General features: G+C 45.2%; 2 protein-coding genes across 2 annotated transcripts; both read right to left on the bottom strand.

Moving 5' to 3' along the window:
- Window positions 1–4,049: 4,049 nt before the first annotated feature.
- On the bottom strand, window positions 4,050–5,610 carry LOC146568398 (uncharacterized). Its single transcript, XM_085283504.1, has 2 exons — window positions 4,836–5,610; window positions 4,050–4,234 (listed from the first exon to the last, which is right to left on the bottom strand). The coding sequence occupies exons 1-2, from the start codon at window positions 5,608–5,610 to the stop codon at window positions 4,050–4,052; spliced, it is 960 nt and encodes a 319-aa protein (XP_085139630.1).
- A 1,765-nt stretch (window positions 5,611–7,375) lies between these two features.
- LOC146568397 (uncharacterized) lies at window positions 7,376–9,608 on the bottom strand. The gene is made up of 3 exons (XM_085284433.1): window positions 9,449–9,608; window positions 9,198–9,260; window positions 7,376–8,846 (listed from the first exon to the last, which is right to left on the bottom strand). The coding sequence occupies exons 1-3, from the start codon at window positions 9,548–9,550 to the stop codon at window positions 7,734–7,736; spliced, it is 1,278 nt and encodes a 425-aa protein (XP_085140559.1). The 5' UTR covers window positions 9,551–9,608; the 3' UTR covers window positions 7,376–7,733.
- Window positions 9,609–17,626: the final 8,018 nt, after the last annotated feature.

The raw sequence follows: 17,626 nt of genomic DNA, 5'->3' as shown, positions 1-17,626 counted from the left end.
TATTAATCTGTGCATGTGAATGGGTAAATGAGATCTGTTGTATAAAGTGCTTTGAGCACTCAATTAGAGTAGAAAAGGCCTGCAGTTAGGTCAGTGTGTATTTGGACCCTAACAAGTTTTATTTTGTTGCCCGTTTACTGAAACATATTCCAATCAAAATTATATCATGGACATGATGTGCAGACTCAGCTTTAATTTAGGGTATCCATATTAAAATGATGATGTCATTACCAATTAAGCAGATAAAAGGCCTGGAATTGATTTGAGACGTAGTGTTTGCATTTTGAAAATTTTACTGTGAACAGACAACATGCGGTCAAAGAGAACATAACAGAAAAAAGAAAATTAAGAAATTAATACAGCCACTACAGTGACCATCAAAACGATGAAAAATATTGACGTAAAATTTATTTTGCGACACCACAGAACAAATGATAGCGTATAATATGAAATGATAGATGTTTTCATATTGTCATATCAAACAGCCCTAATACAGAGGGTTCACTGCAAGGTGCAAGCCACTCATAAGCCTCAAGAATAGAAAGGCTAGAATGGACTTAACAAAAAAAAAAAAAAAAAAAAACATCTAGTAAAAGCCAGCTAAATTTTGGAAAAACATTCTTTGGACAGATAAAACCAAGATCAACCTCTACCAGAATGATGGCAAGAAAAAAGTATGGAGAAGGGTGGAACGACTCATGATCCAAAGCATACCACATCATCTGTAAAACATGGCAGAGGCAGTGTGATGGTTTGAGCGTGCATGGCTGCCAGTGGCACTGGTAGTGTTTACTGAATATGTGACACAGGACTGAAGCAGCTGAATGTGTTCAGAGACATACTTGTCTGCTTAAGTCCAGCTAAAAGTAGTCACATTGATTGGGCAGCATTTAATAATAAAGATGGAAGATGACCCAAAACATACAGTCCAAGCACCCCATGACTTTAATAAAGTAAAGAAATAGAATATTCTTGAATGGCCAAGTCAATCACTGGATTTTAACCCAATTGAGCATACATTTCAGTTGTTGAAGACTAAATTTAGGACAGAAAGGCCCACAAACAAACAGAGCCTTAGTAAGGAGGAATGCCAGCATCTGGTGGTGTCCATGACTTCAAGACTTCAGGCTGTCATTGCCAACAAAGGGTTTTGAATAAAGTAATAGAAATTATCATTTTATTTTCAGTTATTTAATTTGTCTAATTACTTTAGAGCCTCTGAAATGATAGGATTGTGTTTACAAATTAATTTTTCCCTCTCACATTTTTATGCATTCATTTAGTCCAACCCACTGAATTAAAACTTAAAGTCTGCACTTCAACTGCATTGGAGTAGTTTCATTTTTAATTCATTCTGGTAATGTACAGAAGCAACATTAGAAAATGTGTCTGTATCCAACTACTTATGAACCTGACTGTATATCAAAACCAGTCAGCTAAGATAAGATAACATACCTTTATTAGTCCCACAAGGGGAAATTTCATGATAAATGAATTAAATGATATGTGTAAGAAGGCCTACCGAGCAGTATGGTATCCCAGTGGAGACGGCAGGTCTACTTGGTCCAGGTGCATTGCTGGATTCCTAAGGAAACATTTACATCGAACGACTGTTACCTACCTACCAAATAAATAAATAGAGTTGTATGATGTTCGATCTCTGTCTGCTGCCTACCAAATGAAATAATTGAGGACTAGCTAAGTAATTTAGGGAGTTTTTCCGTTTACTGGTGAAGGCCATCTTTCAGGACAGTGGTGCTTTTGAAGGTAATAGGATTTCACAGTCAAACTAACTAACTTACTTACTCAAGGCCTAAAGGCTTGTTGACGACACTCGTTTTTATAATGTTACAAACGCAACAACCACCTGATCTGAACATTGTTTGACAGAACATTAACAAGTTAATAAATGACTACAGATAATAAATCTGTTATGTTCTGTGTGTCTGAAACAGTAAAAAAAAAAAAAAGTAATACATTTTTGTCTGTCAATCTCAAGATATCAGTTTGGGGTCTGTACAGAATATACTTTTTTGTGTGTTATTTTTCAGCTACACCAAATGGATGCACACTGAAATTTAACTTGCAAAATGGAGTATATCGAGTATATCGAACCATTGGCAGGATGTTGTCCACGATAATAGTGCAAGGTGGAGAAGCACCTGCCTTTCTCTCTCCACATGTAGTAGACTACATTGTGTCAGGAGACATTCTTCAAGTACACCTAACACCGGATGATATAGGTGACCCTGAGTTAAGAGAGAATCTGAAAAAGGTGAATTGCAATATTATAACAAGAATATTGTAATATTTCCTATATTCACAAGTCTTCTGGTCTTCTTTTATAATATATAATAAATACACTTTTGGTTATTAGAGGCAATTCCATGTATTATATTTTCAATTTGTTTCCTTTTTGTTAAAAAAAAAAATATTGGTGAAATACAGCCAAATAAACCAAAACAAAAACGTTTCGAGTCCAATTAAAATGAACCATCTGCAGTATTTGTGTACACTGGTAAAAAACAAACATTTAAAGTGTTTTTCTTAAATATTTAGGTTGTAAATGCAACAACTCAACATGATTTGGAGGAAGCAGTCAGCTGCTGCGACTCATGGCGATATCAAGTTGAAGGTCTTCCACTCACAGTCACCATGGCCAATAAAGATCTGTTTGTGAAAAATGCAGCTCTATACCTTGCAGTTCTCCAACGGCAAAGCTGTTTCGATCAACTAACTGATGGCTTGTCCTACTATGGAGTGAGATTTATATTTTTTCTGTATCAATTGGTCATTATTTTATAATCATTTAGAGTGAGCTACTTTTTATATTTAAAACTGGAATTTAACCATTATTTAAACTTTTCTGTCTAGATTTTATCACTCCTGAGAGAGAACCTGTCATGGTCCGCTGTGACAGACCGTGTGGAGAGTGCGTGGAGGACTCAGGTGCGGACACGAGTGATAAGGAAGTGAACTTTAAACAAAAGCGAGCCTTTTATTGTGGCTGATGAATACAAAAGAAGCAAACCAGAATAAGGGCAGCACAAGAGCAATAACTAAACAGAAACCTAAACTGGGAATAAACTAAGGTAAGGCTATGACTTGGAATACAATAGACCGGGCATGGAAACACGGAGGGTGGGAACACAGACGACGCGACACAGACTGTACGAAACACAGAGACTAAATACACATGAGGGATGATCAGGGGAAGTGGATGCACACGGGGAACACAGGTGACACTGATAATCATAACAAGACACGGCAGGAGTGAACGCAACACTGATGGGAGATGGGCAAAGTAAAGCAGGAAGTACACAGAGGTTCAAACAGGAGGAGAGAGAGCACGGGGAGAACGCAGACATAACGGGCTGGGGAAAACATAGAATAAAGCACAAAGAGAGACGAGGGCTCATAAATACACGGAGGGGCACACACGGGGTAAGAGTCACGAAGGGAAAACACATAAGGAACAACGTAACAGATCAACCCAGGAAGCATGGCCTAAATAAAGAACAAAATACAAAAATACATGAAAACTAAGAATACTGGGCCCACATGGCCCAGGACCATGACACCACCCCCCCCTAAAGGGCTGGCTCCCGACAGCCCAAACCCGAGAAACAAAACACAAGCGAAACAGAAAACACCCCACCCAGGGCGGGAGGCGGGGGACCAGGACGGAGGGACCAGAACGGGAAACAAAAACAAACAACAGAAAACACAGGAGCACATGACTAGTCCAAATAAGGTTCAGGGGGCCGACCCAGAGCCCACAGGCACAAGAGTTCACGGGTCACAGGGTGGCGGGTGGCACAGGTGACAGAGTTGGTCCGGAGGCCGGCCGCGCGGAAGGCAGCGGCGGCGGCGAGGGAGACGACAGAGTTGGTCCGGAGGCCGGCCGCGCGGAAGGCAGCGGCGGCGGCGAGGGAGACGACGGAGCAGTTCAGGGGGCCGGCCGCGCGGAAGGCAGCGGCGGCGGCGAAGGAGACGACGGAGCAGTTCAGGGGGCCGGCCGCGCGGAAGGCAGCGGCAGCTCTCCAGTCTCAGGCGTGCTGGCCATGGCCTGGTGGGCACAGGACCAGCCGATGGCGATGCGGGGGCCGGACCAGGCGTCGCTGCAGAGGCTGAGGCTGGAGCTGCGGCTGACGAAGACTCTGAGGCTGGAGCTGCGGCTGACGAAGACTCTGAGGCTGGAGCTGCGGCTGACGAAGCACGGGCTGGAGCTGGACTAGGAGGAGCAGAAGCAGAAGGTGGCTGGATGGGCTCCTCGGGCCCTCCAGCTGAGGTGGCATGGTGCTGGACGGGCAGCTCGGGCCCCCCAGCAGACGTGGCATGAGGCTGGTGCGGTTCTCCTGAACCCCCAGCTGACGAGGAAGGTTGCTGAACGGGCCCCTCGGACCCTCCAGCGGAGACAGGAGGCTGAACGGGCCCCTCGGACCCTCCAGCGGAGACAGGAGGCTGAACGGGCCCCTCGGACCCTCCAGCTGACGAGGCGTGAGGCTGGACAGGCCCCTCGGACCCTCCAGCGGAGATAGGCGGCCGGGGCAGAAAGCAGTCTGAGGCGGAGAGAAAGCTCACGCCATTCCTAGCAGGCTCAGAAGCAAACTGTACAGCCGACGTGTGAACCCCTTTCGCTGTCTCATGAACCTGGGCTTCATGTGGTACGACTATGAGAGCAACGCTAGAAAAAGTCCTGGATTCTACAGAGACAAGAACATGGTCTGTGGTTTCGTTGTGTGCTCCTTCAAAACAGTTACACACAGTTCTTTCAGCTCTGGAGCCCAATTCCGTTATAGTCTCCGGTCCCGGCAAATCAACACTCATCTCACTCTGCTTCATAGAAGGGACGTGAGGCGCAAAAACGCAGTCACTCACCGGAGTTAGTGCGGCGCAACGGCGGCGCCGGCGCCGCCCCCTTCTGGTAGCTGGCGCGATGGGCGCTGATGCCACCACTGCAGAGGGTGGCGTAGCGGCAACACCCTCCTCTGCCCATATCCTCGCTAACGGCGAGGCAGGGGAAGCGAAGTCTGAGCGGGTTGGAAACGGCGAGCGGCTGGTAGGCGGTGCAGCAGGTGAGAGTTCCTCCTCTGGGATGAGCCAGGGTTTCCACCGGAGCTCGTCCTCCCGATAAGCCCGTAACACCTGCTGACGCTCATCATCCCCGAAGTCTATGGCCTCCACCGCCTCCGTGTGCCGGTTAGTGCAGCATGACGGTGGCGGAAACGAGGAAGCCGATCCACGGTGAGGCGATGGCTGAGTGGAAGTGGACCTCAGCGTTCCCCCTGTCGCAGCCTCTGGCTCATGAGGCAGCGGCGCCGACACCCGTTTACGGGGTGGAGGTGTGGGTGGTGAGGCGGCATCCAGGACCCTCTGGGCCAGCGCACGGGCACGAAGCTCCTCCTTCAGGGGGCCCAGGGAGTCAAATGCCTCGACGAGGCGGGGGAGCTGTCGCAACCGCGGCTCCCGCAACATAATGGCGTCCACGGCCGCCAATCCCGTGGAAACCACTCTCGGATCCGTGCATCCGATGATGCGATCCATAACGCGGCAGAGCCTGTTCAGCTCCTCTCCCACCTCCTCCGAAATGTCCGCTGAGTCCGACATGGTCGCGTCGTACTGTCACGGTCCGCTGTGACAGACCGTGTGGAGAGTGCGTGGAGGACTCAGGTGCGGACACGAGTGATAAGGAAGTGAACTTTAAACAAAAGCGAGCCTTTTATTGTGGCTGATGAATACAAAAGAAGCAAACCAGAATAAGGGCAGCACAAGAGCAATAACTAAACAGAAACCTAAACTGGGAATAAACTAAGGTAAGGCTATGACTTGGAATACAATAGACCGGGCATGGAAACACGGAGGGTGGGAACACAGACGACGCGACACAGACTGTACGAAACACAGAGACTAAATACACATGAGGGATGATCAGGGGAAGTGGATGCACACGGGGAACACAGGTGACACTGATAATCATAACAAGACACGGCAGGAGTGAACGCAACACTGATGGGAGATGGGCAAAGTAAAGCAGGAAGTACACAGAGGTTCAAACAGGAGGAGAGAGAGCACGGGGAGAACGCAGACATAACGGGCTGGGGAAAACATAGAATAAAGCACAAAGAGAGACGAGGGCTCATAAATACACGGAGGGGCACACACGGGGTAAGAGTCACGAAGGGAAAACACATAAGGAACAACGTAACAGATCAACCCAGGAAGCATGGCCTAAATAAAGAACAAAATACAAAAATACATGAAAACTAAGAATACTGGGCCCACATGGCCCAGGACCATGACAGAACCCCAGTTTGCGTGTTCTGCTTGACCTATCTGGGGAGGACAAAGATCTGACAGCCAGTTTAATTGCTGGGGTTCTCAGGCCAAGCTATTCTGTCCTTGGGAGCAACAGAAGAGTTAGAGAGGAGCTGATGGTGGTCAAATTTCGGGAATTTCTCCAGTGTGTCGAAATTAAGCAGAAATTCACATAATGTAGTCTGGCCATGAAACAATTCGGGACACTAAAGTAAAACTTTGTCTTTTTATGTCACATGCGCACACACAAAACAGGAATAAAGATGTATGATAGCTTACAACTGACAAGCAAGGCAAAGACAGAACCTCTGTATTTTTTATAAAAACATTAGCCATCATTTAGTTGTTAGCTCAAGCTTTAACTATTTTAGTGTCCCCAGGTTAACGGTGGTTTTTCTTTGTTTTTAGATGAAGAGCTGAGAGACTCACTTGGAGAAAGGACTCTTACCAAGGATGAAGAGGCATTTGTGAAGGCTTTGAGGCCTGGTCACATCTTGGCTTTTGCCACCGGGAGCAGCAAGGTTCCAGCCATAGGTTTTCAACCAGCTCCTAAAATAACATTCATTCACGATGAAAGCAAACATCTCCCGATTGCACACACATGTGCAAATGAGCTTCAGCTTTTTGTGAATGAAACAACAATGGCTGATGATGATGCTTTTCATTACTGCTTCTTAGTAGCACTCATGAATGGAGCTTTATTCAGCACCATCTAAACATGTTCCAAAAAAGTGAAATTAAAATGGTGGGTTTGTTAACTCTAATCCTGTTCATTAATTGTAGTTTCAAGTAACTTTGCTTCATACAAGATAGTTGAAATAAATTCTGACTGCATTTAATGTTGAAATGTAATAATTTTCAAAGCTTCAATAGATTTATAAAAATGCTAACTCTGTATTTTCAACGACAAATCAATAAAGTCACTGGTGTAATACAATAATTTTATTAAGCTTTTCTTTTTTAAACAAGGACACTTCAAAACAGTTTATGCACAGAGTATACTAAACATGCTTTGTAGAACAAGCCAGGATTACTTAGACATCTAACAGCAACATTTATTAAGACTATTGCAACTTTACAATGATTAAAACAATACTGTAGATAATCTTGTGAATTGATTTAAAGACTGACTGTTCCGTGTTGATAATTTTCACTGTTATACTGTATTACAGTGTGAATTTGATCTTTACTTCAATCTGAATAACTGGTTTTACCCATAAACTAAAAGTGGTTGTAGCCTTCTGAATAGCCTATGAGTCACTGTCAGTCATTAACTCTGAGTCCTTATGTGGCAGGAGGCATCACTGCTAGAGGGGAGGGGCTTCTGCAGTAGTACAAAAAATGCATTTACTGTACAGCATTTAAGAATATTAAGTGTCACTCTTTAGAACATCACTGGTATCCTGTGGTTGAGGTCACACATTTACAAGTTTGTTAAAAATATACTGCTGTGTTCGTTGAAACAATGTTTTACCATTATTGTTGTCTTCTTCAAAAGGGTGAATGCTTGTATATAGCTCTTGTAAATCGCTGTCATTTAATGGGACAAACCTACTTTCAGAGTTTGACAAGGAGGGTATGGAGACCTCTGCTGTAGAAAGTTCTGGGTTGTGACGATGAGACACATGAGTTCCGCAGGCAAAAAGCTGGATGGGAGTTCTATTACCTTCAGTGGAAACAGAGTGATTGTTATATCCAGCTTTGAATTCCTTCAAAGTGCGGTTGATTCGTGGTAGAAACACATAATGAAGGCAAAATAGGTCTGTTGCATTTTCTAAGTCTAGGATACCAAGTGATTCCAATTCATAAAATATAGGTGCATAAATGCGGCTACAGTTGTTGTTTAAGTCTCGGTTGAAACGCTCAATCCTCTGGTTGTGCACAGAACTTCCCATTAAGACAGAGCTTTCACCCCTGCTTGCTCGCATGTCCTCCCAAATCTGAGCATTCTCTCCTCCGTGATCAGTCCTGATATGCAGGGGTCTGCCAAATTGTCCAACAGCTGCAGTAAAGAGGGCTTTCACAGTCTCAGCTCGATTATTGCTGGAGCACTGAAGAAACATCAACATCCTGCTGTATCCATCTATTGCACCATGAACAACAAACTTCCAACGAATCAGTTTGTGATTTCCATCTATGTGCCATATGAAATTTGGATGAGGCACAGAATATACTCGCCGAGCAACTGCAGTTCTTCTCCTGGATAGAACACCAGCCGAGTCCACCCTCCGCAGTGACTTTCTTACGCGCCATCTTTGAACCACTATGTTTTTGGAACGCAGATGACCCATCAGCATCACTTCTCCAACATTTGGATGTTCAGTTTTTATCTGGGACACTATCTGATCTAACTCATGGTCACTGATTACATTGAATTTTGACTCTGAGATATTATAGTCTTGCAGTAACTTATACAGAGTGGGCCTGGAGATGGAAAGGATAGATGCAGCTTCAGTAAAAGATGTTTTCAGGGAAAGAACATTTTCCAATTCCTCTTTGGAAATCTGAAGCCTTCCTTGGTAACCATCCTAGAACACGGCACAGAAAATCTCAATGAGCACAATTCTATAACAAAAGATGGGTAATTTGAGGCAATTGTACTGTGACAGATTAGCTAGAGTAATATTTTATCAATAGTTTTAAAATATGAAAGTGAGCAATCAAAAGACACTTCACAGCAAAAACAGTAATAAAATATGACGTAAAACTTGTGAATGTTGTTGGTGGTGATGTGACACTGCTAGTAATGGACCCCTAAGAAGATGAAATGTATGTAGAATCAGAATCATTACTTTGACAGGATTTAATTTAAGGTGACATATTACACCAAAGAAAAAACAAAAATTAGTCAGCTAAATGATATGTGTAAGAAGGCCTACCGAGCAGTATGGTATCCCAGTGGAGACGGCAGGTCTACTTGGTCCAGGTGCATTGCTGGATTCCTAAGGAAACATTTACATCAAGAACGACTGTTACCTACCTACCAAATAAATAAATAGAGTTGTATGATGTTCGATCTCTGTCTGCTGCCTACCAAATGAAATAATTGAGGACTAGCTAAGTAATTTAGCTTTGCTAGTTTTGCTAACACTGCTATCAACCCGTCCAAAATGCTATACAATAAACTTACCAAGTGCTGCGGCGTTTGTGAGGTCGAGGGTGCATTACCGCTGAATCGTTGGATGGCCGACAAAACGGCTCTTCCAATGTTTTCAGCTAAATCGCTGGACATGCTGGTAGGGAATAGTCGAAGCAGCTCATGGCAGTCAAAAGTGACCGTAAGAGGAGCGCAAACACCGTTCCTGACCGCGACCGGCACACTTTAGCGCGGGAGGTTTTCTTGAAGCTTTTATTTTGGTATTTCCGTTGACCCGTACAATAAATTTGCATATTAGCTAAATATTTAGATTTAGATTTAACATTTAGATTTAACATTTAGATTTAACATTTAGATTTAACATTTAGATTTAACATTTAGATTTAACATTTAAAATCCTGTTTTAAATATGAAAAGTTACAAATATTTTACTAAATGTTGCAAAAAATGACTCGAAAAAACATGTTTTTGTAAGATTTAGAGCTAAATGTGGAAAAATGTTGCTGTTAATTTCGGCATGTTTCAGTTTACAAACGGCGCCCCATACAATACTGTCCACGCAATCCTCAGTTCTTGGGAGAGGATGTGAGTCAGCCACAGTCAGAGTTCACCTTCCGGAAGTCTGTGATAAAACGGGGTGAGCCATCTGGCTTCGACTGGGCTTCGCTAAGCCATGTTGCAGCAAATAGTCAACCTCCTGTCTCATGAGCAAGCATTTATGGGGGCTGGCTCGATAAGGATGCTGCTTAATAGGCTTAGCTCCCTGGACATCAATATCATGCTCTAGCACTGTAGTCCGAGTTGGCACATCCCTGAAAAAACAGGTGTATTCAATAATCAAGACAGTTATGTCTTCTTGCTGCTCTGAAGACAGATGCTCGAGCAAGCTAGTTAATGCTAGCTTTCTAGTTTTCTGCCGGTACACAGCGGGCATGACAATCTGCTTGACTTTACTCCATTCTGCACCTTTTGCACCTGGTGGAGACCACTGACGCATTAGAACATCATGTTCTACAAAATAGGCTTGTTGTTCTTTATTGACTTGCTCAGCACTTACCGTATGTTTAAAACAGTTCTGCAGTGTTTCATCAGCTAATTGAGCTGCTGACAGCTGGTCTCTAGTCAAGGGCAGCGAAGAGACCTTTGGAAATGGATCAGGCTCCTCAGGTTTCGCTGAGTCTGGGGGTGACAAAACATTGTTTCTTTTAGTTTATACATCATTCTCCTTGGAACATCAACACCGAATCAGAGAGGGCAACATTAGTATCTTTATGAGCTTTTGCCCGAGTAATCGCACAGGTTGGATACAGCCCAGGGTGCACGGAAACATCAGAAGTCTTCTGATTTAGGGGGTTGTCTAAAACCTCCAGATGAGGGAGCACTAACCCTTCCGCAATATCATTGCCCAACAACATGGCCACACCCTCTATTGGCAAGGCCGGGCAAACAGTAACAGGGAAAAATACTGTGACAATTTCTGGACAAGCCCCCACTTATGTTATGCCCCGGCTCTGCTAGGTGACAGGGGAGGTAACATAAATGAGGTAACTTAAAAAAACACAAGGTTCATTACCACAACTGAAAACCGTTAGTGAAACGACTCACTAGGCAATGAGGCAATTTAACAAACAAAAAACCCTCATATTTTCAAATAACACAAGAACACTAATCATCTCACAGGCGGCAACTCAAAAAGAGTGGGTAAAAAAAAAAAAGCAGCGGTACAGCGGCAGGAGGGACAACGTCTGTTCAAACCAGTCCCCCACGAGTGAAGAATCCTCAGCCTTTTGTATTCCCAGGTAAACACAGGCAGCCATGTCATTGGTCCACGGTGTCCGAGGATCCCACAGCAGCCAATGGTGTGTGTGGACTGGCACACTCCGATCTGCATGAAGTTGGGCGGGCATAGGTCCCTGACCAGCCAATTACCTGTGAGTCCTGGCACGCTTCAATTTCCATACAGGAAGGCGGGCCCACATGAGGCCAGGGGCCGTAACATTAGCTTCACTTCCATGTGTTCCTCATCCTGAAAAGCAAGCTCCAAGGACGTTAACCTCTCCCTGAAGATGAGAAATGCAGTTCCAAAAGCAACAACATGGCAGGCCGAGAGACAACAGCAGTGTCCTGAGCAGTGAGCAGGTCCAGCAACAGCAGTATGGGCAAACTGCATCAGCAAAGAGAAAAACGCCATCATCATGACTGGATGGATGGAGATGCGATTCCAACAAGCTGCAACTTGACTGTATGTGAATGGACCTTTGAAAAGACTGAGTTTGACATTTGCCATTTCACTCCACGTTTGGAGTGAAATGGCAATGAAAGAGACAGTGGGATTGCACAGGACAAAGCTGAAGGGAAGAACTGCCACTGGAAAGGCTGTTGTTCAGCGTGTGAAATCAAATTGGGTTAGCGAACCTGGGGAGGAAAAACCGACTGCTTTAAGTGGGAAAATTTAGAAGGTGTCTTGGAGCACCACAAAATGGGACAGGTATACAAAATCACACACACAAAAAGAAAATGCATTAATCCTACTAACACAAACTCAGTATACAATAAAGCTCATGAAGACCAGACAATATCTTAAGCATGTTTTTCTGTTCTGACTATTGTCAATGTTGTACATGTTTTGTTTTGTTTGGTTAGTGCGCTGGCCCTTTCAGAGAAAGCTTGGTCTGTGCAGAGAAGTGTCAGAAAGACTCAGACAATTGACTGATTAATAGGGGTGGGGGAAAAAATCGATACTGTGTAGTATCGTGATATTTTGTTTACTAATAATGTATCGATACAGGGACAGCAGAAATCGATATTTTGTTACAAAAAAGGTTTTTGTGCTCTGACTTCAGAGCATGTTGATCCTTTTTCTGAGCAAGAATCCTGACATTCCTTCACTGTCCAAATGTGTTTAACTGTTTTTTGGCAGGAATAAACATGACAGTTTACTTATTTTAATTTAAGACATGTTTTATTTTAATTACGTTTAAAACTTTTTTATTTAATGTAAAATTATATTTTGTTTTAATTTACTTTCAAATTCTTCAGTTGCTGAATGGGCTGCATAGTTTTCATAAATAGCTATAATTGTACCAGATGGACAAGTTGGACTAGACTGTAATACAAACCGTTCAGTTTGTCAACAATAAAACTGACTGAAATGAGAGACTGAGTGTGAGACTTTGATATTAGATAAAATGAATATTGATAAAGTTTACCTTTATGTACCTTTATGACACCATATGGGGTTTTACAATGGGGGTGCTTGTGTGTTCACTGACTAAAGGCTGCGAGGGGACACTGGTTTTTTGGTGTTGTTTGAGTGCAGGTGCAGAGCTTGCTGCTCTGTGATTCCGACCGGGCTCCCCTTGCAAGTTAAAATGGATTGATCTCTGATTGTCTTGCTTCGTTCACGGTGATAAGTCTCTGAACCAGTGAGGCCTGCGAGTGCACACCTAACAGAGACACACTGATAAACAAAGGAATGTTTACTTCCTGCCTTTATAGGTTCACCTGTGCTTGTATATGGTGGACCGTTAAAGGAGTTGAGCCATATACAGGGGTGAGGGGAGTTGACACACGTGCTCGCACATGCATATACACACACATACAGTGCCTTAGCTTACACACCACAGGGGTGTTACAATGGGGGGTTGTGTAACTGTTTGTCACTGAATAAAAGGCTGCAAGGGGACGCTGGTTTTTTGAAGTTGAATGGGATCAGGTGAGGAGCTTTCAGCTCCAAGAGCCAACCAGGCTTCCCTTGAGCAGCAAGTAAAAACCGACTGAGAGGAATTGTCTTGCTTTGTTCACGAGAGTGAGTCTTTGAGTCAAGAGGCCTGCAAGCGCAGACCTAACATTTTCATTATTGTAGCTATCAGAGGAAATGGAACAATTTTGTATGTACTTTAAACTGAAACTATATTCTTAATAACCCTGAATGTATTTCTTATGCTGAATTTAAAGGGAAAATAAATATATTTTTAACTGAATAAAACCAACCTTACTTATGACTGAAATTTGCAGACACGAATAAACTTTCCAATCTGTTTAGTTTAAATGTTAGTAGTATTTACTGAAAAAATTACATTACTAAAGTACTGGATCAAAATTAAACAGTCTCACCACAGTTTAGTGTATCATATAAAACAGTGCTCTCTGTCTTGTAACTCCTCCTACATAACACTTATTTCAAATGACCCTCTTAGCTTTGAGCAGTCACACTATGATTTCTGCATCTTCGGTTTCAACTCCTTTCCTGACCCTTTCAGCAGAAGTAATTCATTCATCTGTCATTTATTTTTCATGGAAGTAACACAATGAACTGGATAATTAGTGCTACAATATCCTTGTTAGGTAAGAGAAATTTATGGCCTTCTATTCTGTCTGTTGTCTGAATTTATGCAAATAATGGACATATTAGTAGCATTTCAGTGAAAATTGCTTTTCTGCTAGCCACAGCACAGCAACATTTTTCAATAAAAAACATCTTTTAGTTTTAAAAACCAGCGGGGATGTTAAATTGATAAGTTAAATAATATCTTCTAGAAACGCTTTTGTGATTGTCATTTCCTCATATACATTTTACCTCCTGTGAATCACACTAGTTGCTGAAATGTGTGATTAGCTCAGTCAGGTCTTGACTGTCCTATGAGTTCATGCAGTCATCATATACACCTGCTTGTTTTTGTTTTACTGACACTGTACCTACTTTTGCAACAGGCATCTATTTTTTTGCATGCAAGACACATTGTCCTGGATTGGCCTTCCACTTGCATTTTTTTAAAGTGCCATGGACAAGCAAATCTGTACAGGTTATTTTTTCATGTGAATAGTTGTTCAGCACCACAGTGTTGAGAACTTTCAAATGTCAGACGTTGATACTTTCAAGTGGTAATGAAAAAAACAATGTGGTTAAAAAAATAGAATGAAAGTAACACAGGGCGTATGCAGTTTCATGCATGTGGTTATACTTAGAGGTGCTGCAAACACATTGTTCTATAAAGTGGCTTTAAGTAAGAATAATGATGATGCTTTTTCTTCATTAATCGTCAGGGTTAAATATTGCTCTTGGTTTCTTTTTTTTTTTTTTTTTTTTCTAAATGACATCAGAAACAGCAGTATGCGACATTACGTGATGGCAGAGCTTCAGTTCATCCTTTGTCATTTTTTTTTTTTTTTTTTTTAATAAATAGGACAGGGGGAATGAATGAGAGAGAGAGGGGGAGAGAAAGAAAGAAAACCAAAGGGGAGAAGAGACGGTGAGAAGGGGGGGGAAGAGAGACAAAAAAAAAAAAAAAAACTCCTGGGTCACCTGTATGGAGAAAAAAAAAAAACAAACAAACAAACAAAAACAAACAGAGGAGACAGCAAACAACAAAGAGCAACATAATAATAGAGAAAACAAAGCACCATCACAATAAACTAGCTAGTCATAGATATCAGTATTTACTAAGTAATAAACGATATTGTGCAGCACGCAAGATAGACAGCGCACAGTGTGCTTTGAGGCAGCAGCCAAGAAAGCTTTAGTCCGCGTCTGTGAATACCCATGTGTGCATACCTGTGTGGATCAGCATGCTTGCATTCCAAAGGTTTCTCCATGTAATGATCTGCTAGGGAGTGTGGGGGGGCCACAGCCCCGTCCTCCAGGGTGTGAAGCGGGTATGGAGGAGATCAAAACTCCAGACATCCAGAGGCCCCCAGAACACAAGAGACCATGGAAGACCAACAGAGGGGCAGCCGCGCCACTGTCCCAGTAAGAGCTGAGGAGAGTCCCAGATGAGGGCTCGCCCAGCAGCCGCGGAGCAGAAGTCAGGGGGAGTTGCAGTGACGCGCCCGTGAGCGCCGCCGGCCCCCAGCTGCGCCTGAGTGACCGAGCCCTAGGCCGAGAGGCCGGGGGCACCCCACCTCCAAAGGGGCCCGAGCGAGCCCCAGGCCCCAGGCCCCGACAAGCGGCCGCCAAGGAGTGAGCCGGTGTGTACCCGGACGCCCACCCCCAGACACAAAGAACCACCAACACACCGACACCTGAGGGAGTCCGCCACCGGCAGGGGAAGTGGTGGTGGGTGGAGATAGGCCTCCAAACCTTGGAGGGCCTGAGGTGTCCCCAGAGAGGTGGCGTCTGATACCCAACCTGACATATAGACACAGACATACAGGCACACACAGACACAAACATCCATTCCCACCCTCATGCTCTCATATGCACTCACTCCACACTCAACCAACGTAGAGACAGACATAAAGAGACGCTGTACACACAATCACACTCCCCAAGCGTACTCTACAAACCGGGTCTAGGTACCCTTGCCCCTGGAGGGGGGAATTGCACCCAGACCCAGGTGGTGTTACCCTTTTCCCTGCGGTGGGGAGAGGCAGACCACCCCGACTCCGCAGCAGCAGGGAGGCCCCACACCCCAGACCGCAGTCGGACGGCCAACTCCTCCTACTAGCCCTCCCGCTCCAGCAGGCCGCAGAGAATGGGGGTGGGAGAAGACTCCAAACCTCCCTCCACCCGCTCATTGTAGTGTTGATGCATATGTGTTCTAAGGTGCAATTAAAACCCAGGAGGGCATGGAGCTACCTGCCAAGGAGCAGCAGGTAAGCGCATAGTCCCTCCTGCTAACCCTCAATGACTAAGTGTATTTAAAATTGAGAGGTGGGCAACGACGTCAGGGGTGAGGTATACACCCTGATGGTGATTTGGACTCCGTGATTGTGCCCACCCCCAAGATCCTATATGTATGTGTAATGAGAGTGTGAATAATGTGAATGTCTAAGTTGTGGGATAAAATTGAGGCAGAGGCAGCCAGAAGGGGACGGGGGGGGGGGGGGGGTAGCCTCCTCTGCACCCTGGTGACATACCCCAACTCCAAGGCCCTGCATGTGTGGGTGGTTGTGGAGGAGCGGGAAGAGGGAGGCAGCTGGAGATGGGGAGGGAAGGAAGGGAGGGGCAGGTAACCCCTCCCTGGGGCCAGCTCCCCCGCTGACCCCAGTAGGCACTCCCACCCTCCGCGACCCGCCAGGGAAGGGGGGCCCAGGCCCATCAGACCGGGGCCCAGTGCAGTAGCGCCCCCCGGCTCCACAGAGCCCTGGACAGTCCACCCAACCCCACCACAGAGAAAACTGCACCCACCCCACCAACCACACATCTTCCAGACTACATAAGACGGTAAACGCCCAGGCTGAGATCTTCCTCCACCTCTCCTGTATCTCCCCCTCCTGCAGAGAGTTCCTGAGAGAAGAAAGCTCCTGCAAGATGTGACCATCCCCCCCACCAGTTGAAGAGCCCCCCAGGCGGCTCGATGCACCGGCGGCACCCTGCTCCAGGGCCGGGCCCCCATGCACCCACCCGCCCACAACCCCGGCAACACACCAACCAGGACCCGAGCCCCCGAGGCCCGGCCCGGGCCCCAGCCCAGAGACGGAGCGCCCCCAGAACCTCACGCCCATCCCGGACCCACCCAGGGGCAGCCAGGTTGCCAGGTCAGTAACCCGCGTCCGTCAGCACAGACCCTCCCCTAGCCCCGCTGCACGCAGCCGCGAGGAAACAGTCACCTGAGAGCCAACAGAGCCCTCAACCGGACGTGACCGCTACCCCGGGTTGAGCCCCCCAAGGAAGATGCCTCCGGGGAACCCCCCGACGCCCTAAGCCTGTCCCTACCCCCTCACCAATCACAACAGTGAAGGCGGGACCAAACTATGACCCCCCACCCCCACTAGGTGATGGAGCTGATAAAAGGGGCCCAGAGCAATTGATCTAATGTGGTGGCAGAGGCTGTGTCAAGACTAATGTAATCTAATAGATAATTTCTATATTGGTTAGAATTAAGATTATTTTTATTTTTCCAGTTCATGAGGACTGTTTTCTTGGCTATGCATAGGGCAGTGAAGATCATATGGGCTATATTCTTTTCTGAAGTGACATTATCTAAGCTGCCCAACAAACACACTAAGGGGGAGGTTGGAATGTTACATTTCAGACATTTTGATAAGTCTTCACATATCTCGCGCCAAAACTTTTGCACTGGTGGACAGAACCAAAGAGCGTGGATGTAATTGTCTGGTGTATTGCCTTGACAGTGTGAGCAGTTGTTGGAATTGTCTTGCTTTGTTCACGAGAGTGAGTCTTTGAGTCAAGAGGCCTGCAAGCGCAGACCTAACATTTTCATTATTGTAGCTATCAGAGGAAATGGAACAATTTTGTATGTACTTTAA

This window comes from Mchenga conophoros, linkage group LG8 (genome assembly GCF_057382185.1).
Source record: "Mchenga conophoros isolate Kocher_MC1m ecotype Shallow Benthic linkage group LG8, M_conophoros_male_GT1.1, whole genome shotgun sequence".
Taxonomy (NCBI): Eukaryota; Metazoa; Chordata; class Actinopteri; order Cichliformes; family Cichlidae; genus Mchenga; species Mchenga conophoros.
Note: the sequence above shows the minus strand (reverse complement) of the source record. Positions and strands in the feature narration are given on the sequence as shown.